The sequence below is a fragment of the Ischnura elegans genome, chromosome 12 (assembly GCF_921293095.1).
Source record: "Ischnura elegans chromosome 12, ioIscEleg1.1, whole genome shotgun sequence".
In the NCBI taxonomy this organism is placed as follows: domain Eukaryota; kingdom Metazoa; phylum Arthropoda; class Insecta; order Odonata; family Coenagrionidae; genus Ischnura; species Ischnura elegans.
This window is the reverse complement of record NC_060257.1, coordinates 6,501,002-6,521,461: the sequence shown is the minus strand read 5'-3', so window position 1 is coordinate 6,521,461 and position 20,460 is coordinate 6,501,002. Positions and strand designations below refer to the sequence as shown.

Sequence of the window (20,460 nt, the reverse complement as noted above, 5' to 3'; positions counted from 1 at the left end):
CCTCCCGAAACAAAATATTTTTTTTCTCCGAATATGACGCCCTACGCAGTGGAGCAGTGTGAGGGGAAGGAAGGCAAGGGATTGGTAGTGGGGGAGAGAGAGGGGAAGGAGAGAGACCGCCAAAGAGAGGGGAAGTGGAGGTGGGGGGATACTTCTCTGGAAGACGACAGCGCCAGGTCCCCACCAGCGCTGTGATAGACGTCGAGCCGTAGAAAGGCCAAAACATCCATCACGCTCAAGAACATAACGCGAATCTGGTTGCATGCACGCTCTACCGGTATATATATTTGAAATTATGAAAGACGCAGCGTTGACTCAAATGTTTGATCATCTCTGAGTCTCAATTTGGAGCGGAGTAATTCTCACGAGAAAAAGGCAATTTTTTTGGGAAGTTTACAATTTTTTTCTCCTAATAGGTTTTTACGTGTGCAACTGTGAAGACATACAAACCAAGGCTACATATATCCTATGTTTTTTAGTGGAAACAGTTCCTCGTTACATGCAAAAATGGCCCCCTAGCGACCTAAATGGTAGCTTGCTGCAACGGCACTTTTCTGGCGTGGTATCCAGTCCCCTTAAGTTTTGGGATATCCGCTTGGAACAGTTTGGTTTCTCTAACATCTTTATGAAAGATTGACTGATTGTGATGCTTTCTTGATGATTGAGGGCGTGCTTTCCAATTTTACTGACCTTAGAGGAAAGTCTTATGCATGGAACAGATGGTGTTATCATAAGCTGATAGAGATGCGACTGAGATCAAACGAAGTGGTCAAGTTCAAAATCAAAAAAATCAAGTTTATATTGAAACTGGAAGATCATGACTCGATCTTGATTTCCTTCATCTTTTGCATTAAATTGATACACTTAATAAATAGTCACTCAAAAATAATTTCATTATGTGTTTATGCAACATTATGCCAGTTTTATGCCATGGGTGCATTTGTCTGAAGCCAGTCTAGAAGTTTTTAATTATCTATTCGTATGACTTACTCTTTTGTGAATACATCATTTGCTTTTTTGTCAATGGCTATCGGGAGCAGCTGTGTCTTGCGCTTTGTCAAGTGACCTGCAATGGCTGCAAAAGCTCGCGTGACAAAGCGCAAGACGCAGCTGCTCCCGATAGCCGTTTACAACAATGCATCTCGCTGTGAAAGTCTACGTTCCTAACACATCATTTGCTATTGTTGTGGTATGACTTCCAATGCCTGAGATCATTTTCATTATTACTCCGTGGCAGTGGCGCAGCGAGGGGGGGTTTTGGGGGATAAAATCCCCCCCCCCCCAGAACTCAAGTAAATTTTTAAGTTTAATCCATTTTACTTACTTGGATCAGTATTACTTATAGCATAGTGTTAGGATTAATCAAATGTGCATCAGAAAGCCGTAAAACTCGCCTTTTTGAACCATAATTCTTAAAATTTTTCTGGAGGACAGCCCCGCAAATCCTGCTTACCCTGGTGGGTATGCAATCCCCCACACTCCTAAGTATTAGTTGCACCTAAAACCCCCCCACCCTTAATTCTTAGCTGCGCCCCTGCTCCGTGGTCTCCATGACTCTACCTTACGCATTCCTAGCCCCATACTCTTCAGTGTTGGCATTTGTGTGGATGGGTTATTGACCTGTTTGTGTCCTTGTCCAGATTGTGTGGGACAACGAGAAGAAACGATGGGTGAACATGGATGCTGACGAAGACGAAGCGAGTGGAGACCTTCCCCCTCCCCCAAAGGCGGCCGACCTCATCCCGACCATGAACCCCTCGAGTGGCGCTCCGAACCCCTCGGCTCCAAGCGGGGGCATGCACGGGAAGCCAGCCCCTGGCAATTTGTCTGCGTCAACGACGTCCATGCCGCCTGTCAATAACATGTATAAAATGCAGAGGGGCAGAAGTAAGCTCGTTTCTCTTGTCTTAGATTTTCTTTCATTAACAGTTATAAATATTTATTTACATCCCATCAGCCTGTAATGGTGTAGAATGCGGTCATAATAAAAAATAAAAAGCAGTCGGGATAGAGGAACATCTATAATAAATACATAAAATACTAAAAACTTGTTATTTATGCTCAGGCATCTGAATTAAGTAAACCTTCAAAAACCCCATTGCTTCAATCTTTAATATCCTCTTGGCAATTGTTTCTTTATACTTAAAATTTCTGTTCAACATTCAAAATTCTCCTCAACTACTTGTGTAAGCATATGTCTATAGCAGGCAAGCAGTGAGAAATTCGCTTTTGGGACAATTAAGTCCATTGCAAGTGATCCACCCACTTTAAATGCTGAAAGCCAACAAATTCCATAGATCACGTTATTGATAAATTCATGCAAAATTGTCGAATATTTATTTATAAACAAAAACAAGTTTTTAAAGAAATGGCTATGTGCTTACTGTTTTACTATAATTTTGTGTTTATTTGATATCACGAACAAAATTTTTTGGGAAATTTCTGAAAAATGCAATGATTGTTTTTTTCTGTTCAGTATTGCCCTTGTGGCAGTAATATCGTGGTACTTTGTTAAAGAGATTATAAATACACAAAATAAATTTACAAACACAAAAAAAAGAGTGGAGACATATGAAAAAATTAGAAAGGAAATATAGATAATCCAGACTCCCTGTTTTTATGAAATGCAGGTGTTATGTTAAATTTGCTATACAACTATGTGGTGATTTGGTATACATTATATAGCAAATTTTTTCTTTGCTGTTGTATAGAAAGAACATAAAATCATTCTAATGAAAATGAAGTAAATGTTATAATAAAAGAATTGCATTTTTGTTGATTCATTGAGTTGGATGGATTTGTGTGTTCCTTTGCAGAGATGAGGCAGAATTACGTGGACGTGATGGGTAACAGTGCGTCTAAGGGTGGGAATAGAGCGACAGTGGCTCCGCCTATGGATCTGTTCCCAGGCTCAGCGGCACCTGCACCCCCTGGGAATTTCTTTGTTCCTGCTCCAGGTATTGCTCTGTCTGAATTGCATGTACTCCCCCTCACTTAATAATATTTGTTTTATGATACGTACTTATTTACTTCATTGAAACACATGGATAAAGCATCGAGACGTGGAATGTCAGGCAAGACAACAGAATCGAAATTCAATGAAGTCAACAGCCCTCCCTGAGTCAATTCCCTCTAGACTTGATTAAGATTCAAAAACAGGAAGAATAGAATTCCAGGCGACGTCAACATCTATGCATGAGGTCGAAACAGCTTCTTCGCTTGCATTGAATAAATTTAAATTTTAAATACAATGTCTGGTAACTAACCTATTCCTTGTCCTTGTAAATACATTAATATAATATTATTTAAAAGTATTTAACATAAAAAAACCACAGGTTGGGCAGAATCACAGTTCACAAAAAGATTTTAAAAAGCACTCACAGTAAGTATTAAATTTTTGGTGGCGTATTACATACCACCTTCCTCAGAGTTAGGTAGGAGACTAGCATATGGTGATCAAAGAGTCTCCTACCTAACTCTGAGGAAGGTGGTAATACGCCACCGAAAATTTAGTACTTACTGTGAGTGTTTTTTTATCTTTTTTGTGAACTGTGCTTCTGCCCAACCTGTGGTTTTTTTAATGTTATTTACCTCGTCGAGGAACATTTCGAAGTGTCTTTATTACATATTTAGAAGTATTGAAGTAATTTTGGGTGTTTAAAATTCTTATCTATCTATAAAAATGAAAAGCAGTCAGGATAGAGGAACATCTATAATAAATACATAAAATACTAATGACTTCTTATTTATGCTCAGGCATCTGAATTAAGTAAACCTTCAACAACCCCATTGCTTCAACCTTTAATATCCTCTTGGCCATTGTTTCTTTAAACTTAAAATTTTTGTTCAACACTCAAAATTAAGGATGAGTCTGTTCGTAAATTTTTTCTCTTCTCGGTACCAGTCCAGTTCTCCCCCATTGGTTCTCGATACTCGCAGCAATCATGTAAGGTTAACTTGTAATTTTGTAAATTTCACTGGAAAACCTGGAATTATGCATTGTGAAATTTTCTCCTGTGATTGGCTGGACGCCCTCTGATTCCACGGGGCAAATTTCACTCTCGCTTTAAATGTGCACCAGTGGGTGTGATTGTGCACGATGCCACGTGTTAAACGCAGTGCTTTGGGCGTACCTTTTTAAATGCAGATTCGAGTTTGGTTTCTGAGAAAGTCCGTTAGTCAGATATTTGCATATCCTAACTTCTGTGAGCTTCTGTGGGTTGATGGATTCTGAAGATACAAGTCTTTCGAGCTCCATAGTGATGTATTTTCTTTTGGATTACAGCGGATGATCAATGGAAGCTGTGTTTGCAAAGCATATTATGGTAATGAGAGTAGTTTTTTAGGTCACCTCCTTTTACGAATGACCCTCATGCAATGGTTTATTTTTTCCTGCCTGCAGTTAACGATGATTCGGCACCCACAGACTTCCTCACATCCGCATCCACAGTTGACAATGATGTTCAAGAAACCTCTGAGGTAAGTTTCACATTTTTCTCAATACATACTTACTTTCTTTTTCTTTCAAATGTTAGCTCTACTTCCTTTTTATTCATTGATGTTGATTTTATTATCTCAGGTTTATTACATTGTAGTCACTGAGGTGTATGATAAGGTTATGATTAGTAGACAGTTTCAGTTGTGACTTTGTTTTAATGACGGACATTGGAGTGAAAAACAGTAACTTTGCACTGCAGCAGTTGTTGTTGAAAGTATGACATGGTATTTGACGTTATTCATGATGCTGTCTCCTGAGGATGACTGAATCGTATTTGGTATTTCAAATAACAATTGTAGTGGTGGAAAGCTACTGATATTTTTATTCTATATCTTGATAACATTAAATTCTGTGTATTAAGTTTTCGCCAAAATATTTGCCTTCTAGTTTGACATAAAGATTCATAAAATGTTTATTCATCATTGAGATTCTAAATATGCTGCGAAATTATCAACATCTGCTTCATGTGCACTTAGTTCATCTGGAGAGCTTTTTTGAGAGCGGAATAGGGAATGTGGAGAAATAAATGTTCCATGTTGCAGTATTTTGGTTTTATGGCCTTGATTATCACGATGAAATTTACAGAATGGCTTTTGAAAGTAACTTTTGCTATTGGAATGATTAGAATTGATTTCAAGAGAAGACATCATTTTTTCGCTGCTTATTTGTTTGATTTTGAAATTGATCATCATATGCTACAGTGTAAATCACCACTCATTGTTGCAATTTATTTACCCTGTTCTTGAAAGTCGTGAGTCGTGATTGGAAAGTACCTAAATGAAGTCATAAGAAAAGTATATTCCATAAGATAAGAAAGTGTGCTAATTATCCTAGTCACATTGCATAAATTTTATAATGTATTTTGAAATCAATACCACAATATTGTGGAAATTTCATTGTTTTTATTGTTTTACTTTTTTAAAGAATGATTTTCATTACAATTCTTTCGTGCGACCAAGGCTTACACTAATGTTTAGGGTTAGTTTAGGAAAAGGATTTTCGAATCCTAGAGCACCTTTATTTGACGCCATATGGTTGAAGAAGAATGCTATCGGAAACTGATGTAGCATGAGTTCAATGGATTTTAGCATTGAAAAATTTGCACCTTGACTGGGCTTTACTCGAGTACCAGAGTATATAGTCTCAATGAAATTCTTTGGTTGTGATTTCCTTCTCTTTTCTATGTTTACATTACCACTTACCAATTTAGCTCAGCATGGCTAATTGTAACTTATTTCTCAAGAAGGCATGTGAAATGCAATAGATGTCAACATAGTATCTCTGTATCTCTTTTTGGAACTAATAAAAGACTTAGATAACATTGCATGATTTGTGAAGTGGGAATATGTTATTCTTTTAATGAATAGTCGAGCCCAGTATTGTAAATAAATTTTCATCAGCTATCATATGAGCTAACCTTAATTATGGGGAGTTGGATAGTTTTTCGTTTAATAATGTAGTGATAAATTTAGTTTTTATATTACCAATTAGGTTTTTTCATATTTCTCGGACTTAGCCGTTGGGGTCAAAGTTTTTTTTTTTATCAATACAAAAGTATCAGGATGATATCAGCTATGAAATAATTCATTAATCTTTTGAAGTAGTTAACCATGGACCAATAGTCACTCTCAACTGCTCATAAAGTACAACTATTCCAATGAGGAAAAATCATTTACCTAGGTCGGTATTCAAACCCAGATCTCCTGAATTCACGCCAGACGTTTTACCACTTGAACTACTAAGCCATAATGTTAGTTTGCTTTTGGAGAACAACATGATTTATGCTGCCAGACACACAATTCCACAGTGCAGCATGTTTGTGGCTCATAGCCCCATAGTCCCAAGGCTAAAGCCAGAGCATGGGAAGCTAGGGTGATCACCCCCAACGTTACTCTAGGAAAGAACTATGGACTAGTTGGTCTACACAGTAGAGGGGAAGTTATCCTCTCTTGGATTGGCTGGGAAACGCTGTCAGTGGTGAAAAAGATGCTGCCACCTCTGTAGCCATTATAAATTCAGCGTGACAGCTCTGTCATAATGAAAATGTGTCCTCAAACAAAAAGTTGTTCTACAGAGTTGTTCTCTTGATATATGGAAAAGTTGCTCTCTTGATATATGGAAAAGTTGCTCTCTTGATATATGGACTTGGTATATCATTATTCATTCGAGCCGGGACAAAGTTTAAGGAGAGACAAAGTTTGAATACTATCATAGTGGCTACCCTGGCTGAATAACTATTGTCGTGAGTCATCACATAATCTTTGAAAGATTAGGTTATCGTTGGTGATTTGGGATAACTTAGCACTCTTAGTTCAGGTTTAATACAAAAAGTGTCCAGGGTTAGAGTGAACATTACATGAAGACAAATCACCCAGCTTGCTAGTCGAAGGTCAGGGCGTTGCATTTGCAGAAAGAATGCTAATGAAGAAGCGCTGCTAGGCAGATTCAATCGACTCTTGCTAAAATTTCCCTGGAACCAACAACTTACAAAGAGCACTCGTCTTGTAGTTGTATTGGAAAATTGAAAACTCTAAATTCTGATTGCACTGCAAACCAATCAGAATCCCATGCTCGAATTCGCCAAGAATAGGACCCAAGCAGTTTTTAACTTGTCACACCTCCACAAAGTACACGTAATGTGCCATTTCATCCTCCGCAATCCACAGCAACCAAACTCCGTTGAGGAAGAAGTTGCCTTGGTAGTTCAAGTGGTTGAACGCTTGTGGTAAATTTGGAAGGTACTGGTTCAAGGACACTGGCCTAGAAAAATGGTTTGTTCCTTTGTGGAATGTTTGCACTCGAGCTTTGAATAACCAGTCTTTTCCTAGGTTCAAACCCAGAAACACCAATTATTTGATGAATCTGATTTTGAAAGCAATGATTCTTCCAAGGGAGTAATGACTCTTCCAAGTGGGTCGAGTAATCAAACTGTTAGTTCTGCACATGAGGCTGGTTCCGTAGCCAACGAGACTGGCTCTTGTTTATTAAGTCACTGTCACAGATGGATAGAGTGTCAGTAAAAAGTATCTGGGCATATTTATATACAATATTTTCAAATTGTTTAGTTAATTTTATTATATTTATTTTTCTTTTATATTCTTATTGTTTACATAATGTGCAATGGTTTTAACTGTCTTTTTTCCATTCGTGAATTATGTTTTTCTCTGGGTGGTTTTATTGTCACTTGACATACTCAAGATATTCCCTTGGATTAGCAAAGTTGTGTATTTTTCTCCTCTTAAATCAGTGCATTAGGTCAATAGATGGAAGAGGGATACAATAGTGGATTTGATAGGAAGAATTCTTGGGGTTTTCACCTGGTCGAGTGGTTGGTTGGCTTTCGCATATCGTTTTCAATCAAAGCCTGAAATCCAAGAACTGAACTTCTGCTCTCAATTATCTGGGAAAGTGAGATATCCTTCAGTTGTCACTAATTCACACGTTCCTTTTTCCTTAACTTGCCATTCAAGTCGCCTGGCAGATAGGTAGCAATTCAATCCAATAGCCAATCATTGCTTTCTAATCAGAAACAACATGGAAAGCAATCCTATTTCTTTTCCTTTCAATTGGGATCTTATGTGCACATGCATTATGCCTCACAGGAATGGAATGTAAAGGAAAAAGTGACGTGATTATGGTGACTAAGAGGGTGCAATGTTTTGGCATCTGACCCAAGGATCAACAATTCAGATCCTGGATTAAATATTTGCACTCCCCACTTGTAAGTTCTCATTACGAGCAATGGGTACCGATTGGTTTGGAGCACAATCAGAATTTAGTATTTTAAATTTTGTAAATTGAGTTTTTTTTCCTTTCTCTTGACTCCAATTTGTAATGTTGATCAGTGTCTTGGGATGTAGGTCTTTGAGAGTTGAATGCAAAGTTTTGGCCAATGTTTCAGTACATCTTTATAGAGTACACTCCTAATTATCCCAATGGCTAACGATGGGGAGAGACGGATAATCGGATAACACGGATAACACAAACTTTCTCTTAAATGTCTTGCAATGTTCATAATCTACCTAAAACAAACAATATATTATTATTTACGCACACTTTCTGTTATTTTAGATTGCTTCCCGGACTCAATGAGAGCTTTCTTTGCCAGTTCACGATCTTTTTAGTGGCGATAACATGGTTTTGCTCATATTATTAATGCTCTATATAAGCCCTGGTTTCAAAAACCACACATCTGTGGCTATGTGACAATGGATACAGAAAAGTGGTTTGCACGAATGCTTCAAAACCACTGCTCGACGTCGGAAACTACACTGTGTGGCACGACGCCACGTAGTCACGTCTCGCACAAGTTGCCCGGGTTGCAACTGCTGCGGGACGTGTATCCGTGATCACGGAGTGCGGTGCTAGCACGCGATCACTTCCGTTTTACGAAGGGGATTCTAACGTAAATAATAAGCCTGGTGTATCCTAGCATTAATGCAGTAATTCCGATGATTTTGCATCCAATTTTATTTTTTTATAAAGATCGCGGAAAAATTGAGCGAGAGTGAAAATCATGCACGGATAATCCACAACACGGATAAACCGCAGCCGGATAATCGGGAGTCTGCTGTATGTACCTTCATCAGGGCTTTTTTTTACAGTGACTATGATGTCTTTATATACGAATACATATACTTTATAAGCAAATCATATTCTTGCAAAAAAAGGCCGTGAAAAAATTATAAAAATATATTGAAACGTTGGCCAACGATTGTGCATGTAATTCTTGAAGACATTCACTCCAAGACACTAATCAACCTTTAAATTTTGTAGTACAACTCCAAGATGAGTTCTCTTTGTGAGTTGTTGGAGCGAAAGTATTCAAGCGCACCAATGCTGACTCCACTTTGAACTAACTTATCGTACTGGCATCCAATGGGGTTAATTCCTCGCAATGTCAAGCACATTGCCCCAGGGAATTGAACTGAAAGAAATATACCTTTCTAATTCTCCACAACATCTCATAGGCTTTTGTTGTGGAAAATGATACTAAAATATTTGACTCCACTAGTGCATTTCTGTTACAGTTCTTTCTGCTTGTCATCTTTAATTACTGAAGTCATTCGAGACTAAATTTCTTTTGGTCTCACTTGAGAACCAAAATTTGCAAATGCCTACAGTCTTTGAAGTAATTGGGATAACCAGTCAAGGTTGTAATTTTTTCAATGCTGTCTCCATTTATTCTCATGCTTTCGAGCTCTGAAATTAGGTAACTGTGAGGGTATGATGAAGGTCGAACATATATTCCCCTGCATTTGTCCATATATGCATATTCCTTGCAGCGAAGGGTTCACCAGTTTAAAAATTTTGTTCTCCTAGAAATTCAGAAACATTCCATGAATTTATTTGCTAAAATTGAATTTCTATGAATAAGTTATTCTAAGAGAATTTCCATAGATTGATTAATAATAGTTACAATGCTTTTATTTGCCTAAATATCTAGTGCCTATTATTTGTATTTAACAAGGTAGAAGGAACATCAGTATAATGACAGTCATAGCTACTAGGATAATTCCCTTTGCACAAAATTTGCCTACAAGAGTAAAAATTGCATCATTGAGGTTTTCATCAATTGAATAATTCGTCTTGGTCAGTGACAGTCTTTTCAATTTAAACTAATGTACGCCATTCGCAGTTTTAGGGCTTGTATACAGTTTATTGTATAGCTTAAAGCCCATTTTTTTGGCCCATTTTGGCTACTTAAGTGTGCAGAAAACTGTGAAGTATGTATATCACTTTGTGGCCTTTTGACATGATTATGTAAAACACTATTCGTATTGAATTTGTAAATTGGTCTGTTGGAAGCTCTGTTAGCTTCATGAGCCATGATTCTCATGGCACATTTTTTCAGATGGAATATTTTCATAGAGTAATGGTTAATCCCCAAGTAATGAGTTGTGCATTCTTATAATTCATTAATATAATCTCTATTTACTGTTAATTTTGGCTTATTTCACTTTCTCTTTCAAGCTGCATAATGATAAGGAAACCAAGGAGTAATGTCTCACGACTGATCTTTTATAATGGAGACATCTATTTGTATAAATTGATTTTTAAAAGTTTTACTATAGTATTTGAGCAGGATTGTGCTTCATGGGCATCCAAAAGCATTCCATAATTATTGCTGCAGATAAGGCTTATTCATTTCCATCATACGTGTTGACAATTGACTGTCTCAGTTTATGCTTTAACCCAATACTCTCACCATTTTATGCTGAATATTTGTATATACTATGAATTAAATGCCCAAAAAAAGTTTTCCTGAGAGGAAATATCATTTTATGTGAATCCAGAAGCAAAGGAATTTTAATATGGGGTAGCGATTATAGTGATTGTTTGAATAAGCATGTTTGAGGAATCTGGAAAAATTACCTGTTCGAGTAATCTAAGAGAAACAAATGCTACCTTCCTGTCAAAGTTTTATATGGAAAACACTAAATATTATATGTGCTGCATTGTTCTGATTGTGAAAGTCCCAAGTTTTAATTGAAATATATTCTTTAGTGAGAATATTTTGCAATTGAGTTGCACTTGGTATTATGAAGCTACACTCGGTTCCAAATGTCCGTCAAGGTGAGGGAACGTGGCCAAAGCAAGGGGAAGGAAAACTTGTCTGGGTGTGGCTTCCCTGTAACCAATCAGAAGGCTACACGCATGAAGCTGTGTTGACGATGTAACATTTTATGTTCAATTACTAGATGTTTAATGAATATTGTTGTTGAATGTTGTTAGGGAGCTGTTGATGGTTGGAGAGGAGGAGGATTGTTGAGGAGAATTGGGAAAGTTGCTCGAGAGGGTCAGACGAAAAAGACAATTGAATTTGTTTGTAAATTGAAAAACCTATTCAAAGCATTGAAAAGTGCAGAATGCCACCCTGCATTACATTTTGCGTTGACTCTCAATGGTGACAAACTCATCCAGCTGTGCATACGATGGGGCTGGAGCTAAAGAAATTTCACTGTCCACGGGAAGGGAGGAAAAAGTTCCTGGCTTCACCATGGTTTAATTAATACTTCGTTTAGACTGTACCCAAAGTGGGAATTCCTGAATGCCACACTGCATCACATTGGCCAACTCCTAATTTGAAAATTTGGGCACGCTTGAATTTTTCGAATGTTGGTATCTCTGAAAGTTCGTTAGTAGAATCACCCCTTCACTTACTATAGATGGGGTGGGCCTATTTAACTGCGTGCTCTGTTAGGGTATGTGCTGAAAAATTACAATTACATACTTTCAGAAAGACATTTGTTGATTACAAGTGAAGGTTATATTTTTTTAAATGCTACCATCAATAATAAAAAGTAAATGAAATGTTACTGTTACTGGCAACTCGGTAACTTTTTCTCCGTTACTTGTCAACTCCTCCTCCTCCCTCATCTGCACAGCCCACGGACAGGGATCCACCCTCTTGCTTCAGCCCCACCCATCACCTGCAAAGGTGTTTAGAACCGTAAGTTTTGAGTAGTGAAGGGTAACTCTTATCCAAAGGATCTTGGGAGAGAGTATACCAATCTATAAGGCTAACCACATTTGAAGCAGGGTTTGGAATACTTTAACAACTTACAGTCAAAGGGGTTCCTTTGGTTGTCCTAAAAATGGAATCTTTTTTTGGCGTAAGTGATTTTCTTTTGCTGTCGAGACATATTTTTTCTTCCTTTGGTTTCGAAAGTGAGGAAAATATGCAGTCAAATTTTTAATGTCTTTTATGTGTATGCTTACTCTCTCATTGACTCTTAATTGAGTGGTTTAGAAGCCAAGGGGTACAAATGATTTTTTTCTCAGCAGAGTTAGGTAGAGTTAACTGTTGGAATAGAATAAAACACAAAAACCTGGTTGCCATGGGAAACAAGTGAGTCTCTGTTCTATGCTCTCATCGAGTGGAAAATCAAATGCACTTCTAAATACTTCACTTGATCTCGTTAATTCTCTTCACCTAATTTCTGTACCTAACTCTGTATAGAGAAGAGAAATCACTAGTACCCCTTGGCTTCAAACCCACTCAATTGTGTTATCTCTCAATGCATAATTATGTGCACGGTGCGTCATTATTATTAATTACTTTTCACATCAGCAGTGGTGGCTTGCTGTTTGGGACATTGTGGTCATGATCAGAATGATGCTGTTTTCTTTCGGTACATATTCTGTGAATAGTTGAGTGGCCTGTCTAAGTATTTGTGCCTCTAAGAAGGAATCCTTGCTTGATTTTCTTGTGTACAGAGATATGAACAAAAGCTGCTCAGGTCTCATTTTGTGACCTCAAATTGGAGACAATAAAGTCTTGCAAAGAAGTATGGTTTAATTCAGTTCACTTTAAATGGAAGTCTACTCCTCATGTATCATATGTTCTTATCCCTCGTATCTAATCTTATTTTTAATTAGATTTTACTAAATACTTAAATCCTTTCAATTTGTCTGATATACATGTGCGGTTAATAATAATTTTTTCATAAAATATTTTCTATTTTTCTGTTATTCTTTGAGATAGTGGAGGTGATCAAATAAAGTATGTTGCCTAGTTTCTTTCGCCTTCAAATATCAAGGAACTGTAAAAGTCTTGGTTAGCTGTACTTGCATAATTTTCAAACATCTTTATCTTAGGTTCCTTAAAAGAAAGAAAAACAAAGTACATTTAATATCTAATAGTGCTCTTTATTCAGATTAACTGTGTTTAAGGAACCATTAATAGAATTCATCTTGTTTCAATACTCACAGAACCTCATTATTTTCGAAGATCAACTAAAGGTGCGATGATTATTTTGGGCAGGATGCTTTTTAAATTTATGAAAAGAAAAAATACTCTTTAACAATTAATTTTCTACTGGGATATAATAACTGACAGCCCCTAATGACTAAATGGAATAGGAAGTTTTTCAGTGAGTAGTTAATGCATTTTCTCAGCCATAAGCACGTAATTTTGATTGTTTATCTTCACGGCAAATTTGTAAAAGTGCGTGACTTCAATATGCTCTTGAATAAATTAGAGGTGTCAGGGTGTCCTACGTTTTATCAACCAAAGCTCCATAGAAAGACCCCATTCCATTTTATAAAACAATGCTTATGTCTGTAATAATTATTAATGCCCATTACTTGCAGATATTCTGGGTGATTAAAAAAATTGCTCTCAGAGATCTGTATTTTCTAAATGGTTCAAGGGACAGTTGGTGAATTAAAGAGCAATTGCTATTCATTTCTGTTAAAAAGTGTCTGACTTCAAAGTCTTTTGTGTCAGTATTTTCTAAATGGTGCAAGAGACAATAGAATATTTTAGGGGCAATTACATTTTATTTCCGTTTAAGCACATCTGACTTATTCTTAGTTTTTTGTAGCTACAATAGTCCAGGGGATATTCCCATACTTAGGCCTCCTAGCACCAAGGTGCAAACTTTGGCATTCGATGGTGATAAATAGCTGTTTGTCATTGTGGTTGTCCGAGTTTTTTTTCAAAAACAAAAGTATCAGATCTAGAAAGAGATCAAATTTATTTTTTAATGTCCCCTCTGAATATTTATTAATATTGACCATAGTTTCAATACTGTTTCATCATTATCGAGGTATAAGATCTCATTGTTAATAAATATTCATTGTGAAATGTACCATGTGGTTTCAATTTCCCTGTATCCTGGTTACACAAGTTAACTTTATGCAGCAATCAGATGCCAAAATTAGTCAATTACTACCATGCATAACTGGCTTATTTAAGGTTAGGTTGAATATTATCTTTTTGTCGAAGGCAACTTTTTTATCATAATTTTTTCTCAAAAAAAAATATTATTATTACACCTATAATATCCATATCAAAAGTATATTTCTTTTTTCTGAACTGATGATGTTTCAATGTCAGGTTTCCTCACGGAGAAAGAAGGTATCTTGGAGATAACCAACTTAATTTGGAGAAAAGGTGAGGGGGGTGTTGATTCTTGATACTTCTGCAAGCTGATAACTCTCTCTATTGCCATCTCAAAGAGAAAACCCCTTCATAGCATTTTCCCAAATCTTATTCAGTGTGTCTTGAGTATTCAAGTTGACCATAGAGAAAGTGACTGTGGTCTTTTAGTTGCAAGGCTATGCTTATTTTTAACGCATGCTACATTGCCATTTGGAGCGTAAAAAGTTTTTGGATTGCTGTTAGTTTTTTATCCTGATTGTAGATACACTGTTGCATCCTGTGTGTGCTGTAAATATTGCGGAGTGCTTTTGTGTTCATTACCCCATTTACAGGTCTTCAGCTTTTAATCCTATTAGTGTGGTGGGCCAATATCCTGGCTTTTGCACCTACGAGGAAAAGTGTGGAGGGTTGACGTACGTATATTGGCCCACCGACAAACGTTGTAAAGTATTATGACACTGATACTATTATATGATCGGGCAATTATTCATTGCATGGAAAATGTAATATGCTATTATCTATAAGTAGAGATGAGGAAAGTACCAAACAAATGTAGCCAGACTTAGGTACTACAGCTACTTTTAAAAATTTGGAATCAGTTACAATTTCAAAAAGTAGTTAGTTACAGTAATAACTATAGGTACAATTACTTTTTGAATTTTATTTTAATCACACGAGCATAGCATGCAATTGAATGAGTTTTGTTAAACTAAAATGTAAAATAAAAGAATAACTTGGTAAGGTCCACTAATATATTTAAAGAAGCACTACTTTAATTTCATACATTTCAAGTTCAGACCTGAAGGTGTAACTACATATGTTATGAAACCCGGGTCGTGCTTTTTTAAATACATTAGTGAACCAAACTTACTTTATTCTTTTATTTTCTGCAATGGAAAGGTTTCACACTTTCAAGCCTGAAGTTATCAGTCATAAAATATGAAATTCTACGCTTTGGATCAACTTCAAATTCATTTTACATTTAGTGGAGAGAAGTAAAATATATCAGACCCCAAGCGTAAGACTAACAGTGACTTGAAAAAGAATCTTTATGTTGTCTTACAAAGTATTTGGGGGAAGTCCAAAATTGTTTACATAAATCGAGTAGCGTAATATTTGAACATGATTATATCTCATTTCCAGTCTCTCATTTCTTCATACCGTTTGGATTGCAAATACAACGCTCGTCTCCAGCAATGGGTCGGTGCCGAAAAGTAACAATTACCTCCAGATAGCAATGAGTAGAGTACAAGTTATAGTTTCATTTTGAAGTTATGATTAAAAGTTATAAGTAAATTAAATGTAATTTTTACCAATAACTCAATTGCTTTTACTAATTTTCTTTCCAATTTTGTCTTTAAGATCTTTAAAATTATCTTTCTTGACAAATCTAATCGTAGCATTCTCACTGAAAAAAAGGCCATTATTCTCAAGTAAATTTTTCCTGATAACTTTAGCAATGAGTCATATGTGTTAGGTAACCAAGTTTATCCTTTTCTGCACATAGTTTGTTGTGGTCGCAATCATTGTGTTTTGTTAACTGCATTACTATTGGCCTTGAGGTCATATTCTCAAGCTCCTGCATGCTGAGTTGTTAATTATGCACCCTCTAAGTTGAATGTCACATACTTGTTGCATCTACGAAAACCGATATTTTCTTAATCTTTTCCAACACAAGGAATGTATTTTTGTAAGTTATAAACCATTGATCATTCAATGTGAAAGCACAAAGTTCTTCCTTTTGATTTTAACAATTGATAGGTATCATTTCATCATTTAATAATATCTAAGTTCACTTAACGATATTAGGATGGGAATATGTTTCTAAATCAGGCAGATGTATTGAATTCTACCAATATTTTGGAATTAAAGCGCTGTACTTTAATTATTCGATGGCTGACTATCGGTGACAATAATTGATCAAATCTTAACTATTCATTTTTGCACTAACTTGTGTGTTGCAGGTCATGTAAACAAATGACAGTTGGCGCTTCGCTTTCTCAGTTCATAACCACTTTGAACTTCTAAATCACAGTGTTTAACCTATTTATACAAGAATTGCCATGAGAAAAAATTCCCCTGGACCGGGAATCGAACCACGGACCTTTGGCTTTCCGGGCCACTGCGCAGACCACTACGCTATCCAGGTTCCTTAATTCTCATGGCAATTATACCGAGGCTCATGGTACTAGGTGTTAGGCCTAACACCTAGTACCATGAGCCTCGGTATAATTGCCATGAGAATTAAGGAACCTGGATAGCGTAGTGGTCTGCGCAGTGGCCCGGAAAGCCAAAGGTCCGTGGTTCGATTCCCGGTCCAGGGGAATTTTTTCTCATGGCAATTCTTGTATATTTCACCGCCGTTCACGCGGCAGGTTTAGAAATATTTCACTTTAACCTATTGTTTCCTATGCATCTATGAATTCTGAATTTTTAATGCAAAAAAATTATTTTTCATTAAATATTGAATGGATTAGCTTCAGTTCACCAGCTCTTATTGCAACATAGAGATTTGAAAGAGAGATGAAATGAAACTTTCTATCAGTTATATAGCTGATGTATTTTTTATCTAAGTGAACTTTTTTGGTTTCTATAAGTATTTGAAGAACATTTGGAAATGTATTGCTGAAGGATATTAGGTTTAAGCAACTCAGAAAAAAAAATTAAAATTTGCACCATAGTAGGCCTAACCAGTCTGGGGCATGTTAAAAATAATCGGTAATGGCGGATGCTAGGAACTATGTACGAGGGTTGTCCGGAAACTAACAGACGTTTTGTGATGGCATGGTAGTGGGCTGGACTAGTGCCGCTATGTATCTTGGTGTCGGAGTGTTCCTACACTTCGTACGCAACCAGGCACAATCTTGCACATCCTGCCTATTGTACTTACTGTCTGTAAAAAAAAAGCAAGATACCTGAGTTTGAGGAGCTCTATCGTCTAAACGAAGCAATCAATTTCAATGCAACAAAAAGCATGCAAAAGAGAATTTATTTTTACGTTGTATCATGTACTTTAAAAAATCTTTGTCTCAATAGTTTTTCCTGTACTTAATTTTTTCTCAAAAAAAGTACCCGTTTTTTGCGTGTAAAATCAAGTTGCCCAACTTTGAGTGCTTGGCATTCCCGTAATTTTCATTCCTTTAACTTAAAATTTTGATATAAAGAAGCCACATCTATTATTGGCAGTTTGCCGAAAACAAATTGTTTATACCATTAAAATTAACGGAGTTGTTGTAAACAACACAAACCTCTGCTAACTTTGAAACCAGTGAGTCAATTGAAAATTAATTGGCACTGTTGTCTTCCGTAGAATGTTAGTGATGCAAGTACGTATAAAATGTGGTATGTGTATAAAATGTGTGTATTAAATAACAATAATAACGTCAATATCACTTATTATTTATCTAGATGCGCATACCAGCAGCTCTATTATGAGACAACCAGACAGGCGACAAAGGCGACAACCAGAGCTCAAAACAAAAATAAATATCAAAAGATATTGAAAATATTGCTAACATTTAACGAGTATGATCCACGTATATGCATTCCCGCAAACTACGGGAATGCCAAGCGCTCAAAGTTGGGAAACTTGATTTTACGCTCAAAAAATGGTTACTTTTTTGAGAAAAAATGAAGTACAGGAAAAACTATTGAGCCGAAGATTTTTTAAAGTACATGATACAACGTAAAAATAAATTCTCTTTTGTATGATTTTTGTTGCATTGAAATTGATTGCTTCGTTTAGACGCTAGAGCTCCTCAAACTCTGGTATCTTGCTTTTTTTTACACACAGTGGTGTATAGTGGAGTATGAAAATGAGCGTTGCAATTGAAAATCCTGCCAGTTGTGGAGTTCGAGCTGTGATAAGCTTTTTGTTGGCGAAAAAATCACAAACCGATTAAAATTTATCGCCAGATTTGCAATGTTTATGATAAAGGAATAATCACTCAGAAAATTTGCATGCGCAACACAAAACGAACATCGGGTAAAAATGAGCAAGAAAGTTTTGTCTCTCCACGACAACAATTGACTGCACATGGCCTATTGAACCCAGGTGCTCTTGGATGGTTTGGGAGGGGAAGTTTTCAATAACCCACCATACAGCCCCAATTTGGCACTGAGGGATTATCAGGAATACCACCAGTTCCTATCAATGAAGACGTGTCTCGCTACGCAACGATTTGACTTTGATGCTGAACTGCAGGTTGAACTTGCAGGCGGTAGGTTTCTACAGAGAGGGTCTTGAAAAGCTTGCACCACGTCATGATAAATGCCTAAATTTAAATGGCGATTATGGATAAAAATAGCCAATGAGTTTAACTTCAAAATGTTCGCGATAAAAATTGTTATTTTTGCTTTGTTTATTTCTTATTTCAAAACGTCTGTTACTTTCTACACAGCCCTTGTATCTTTTAACCAGGAAATATTTACGTAAAATGTACACGTTACATTTTTGGAGGTACATTATTATGTAGTTATATTCAGATAGAGTGGTACAGGAGGAAAACAAGGTTGGGAAAAATGTCACCGTTATGTGAGTAAAAGTGTTGGGAGCAACTTCCTCGGACGACATCCGACGTCATCTTTGCTGTGCTAAATTTCAATCAAGCAACAGGGCCTGGAGTAGTTTCCAGTTTATTCCATGAAGCCATCAATAAGCTTTTATTAGAAAAGCATAGGCTTGGCTCAAGTTATAAAGCTGATATAAATATCAGAACCATTTATTTTTTATATATTTTTAAGTTACCAATATTTCAGCTATTATAAGGTCTTGGGCTAATTTTTAGCAGTGTCCATTGTGTGTTGTGGTGTACTCAATTTTTTTGCACTTGAAGCATTTTTTTCTTTACATGAAAGGGATTAAATTTTTGAAATGAACATAGTTCATTCTAAACCGTTATCTGGTGTTGTTTTTCTGATTTGGTTATCTTAACATTTGTCTTGTGTGAGAGGGTGTATATATTGCTGTTTGTGAATTTGCACATTTTTCCTCCTCTTTTGTTATTTATTTTTTATTTGGTCCGTCATTTTGATTTTTGGATATCACCAATTTGTCGTGCAGTGGAACTTGGAATAATTTGAACCTGAAGGGGACAAAGTCAATGAGTCCATGCGTAGATGTTCCTGATAGGCGTAAAAGGATGCAAAGCATTTCAACAAGAATAAAAAATCCACTTAAATATCAAACCAATTCTGTGGTTTTATTTACTTTTTTTATTGAGACAGAAAGAAGGATAAATTTTTTTAAAAACCATAAAGGAGAGCTTTGTTTTGATGCGTGTACATACCTATTAAAAGAAAAAGAATTATCAAAGTTCCTCTGTACCTTGCAAATATATGGGCTTTTTTTTTTAATCCCCTGATTCGTAATTTCAATCAGTTTTATCTATTTGCTTTACTTCATTTAAAAGATTAATTTATGGCTTCTTATGTCAAATTATGAATTTTGTAGAGCCTCAATTATGCATTGCTTTGATTGAACTGTCCACTCGAGTAGATTGGATGCTATGCATCAAAACATGTTGTTAGTAACTTTAAACTGTAAAAAGGAGTTGATCGAACATCAAAGTCTTGTTTTGATTCATTATGTTGTTCCGTGGTTTCCTGTTTAATGCAGTTGAATAATGATTGGAGCTCTACTATACTTTTTTATGCCTCCCAACAAGTGATATCCGCCAGTATACCTCATTAAAGTGCAATGGCTAATGCGTATTCTAGTTGTGCACTTGAGTTTGGAAATGAATGCCTTTTTTTTTTTCAATCTCTCAAGTGACATCTGCCAGTTTGCATCATAAACCCTTCAGCTGCGGGAAACACACACGTGCGAGTGTACGTTCTCTGTGTGACTGCCTGAAATGCATACGAGAATGTACGACCCTCACCTCTCTCTATGACCCACCCTCCCTGACTTCTTGTTTTTTTTTTTATCCTATCTTTCATGAGCTATTGGCAGTGGTCCCTTCTCGCCCTAATCAGTCCCTCCCTTGCTTATTAGTGCTTTCATTTCATTCCCTCATAATATACTTGCCTGTCCTTCCATTATCTTCATTATGCTCTTTATTGACTGGATGTA

General features: G+C 36.4%; 1 protein-coding gene across 1 annotated transcript in view; it reads left to right on the top strand.

Annotated features, from left to right (window-relative positions):
- The window catches only part of LOC124169839, a 135,269-nt gene that overhangs the window by 104,969 nt on the left and 9,840 nt on the right, over window positions 1-20,460 (top strand). The window contains 3 exon segments of the mRNA XM_046548626.1: window positions 1,641-1,887; window positions 2,817-2,957; window positions 4,403-4,479. Coding sequence (XP_046404582.1) covers window positions 1,641-1,887; window positions 2,817-2,957; window positions 4,403-4,479 — 465 coding nt within the window.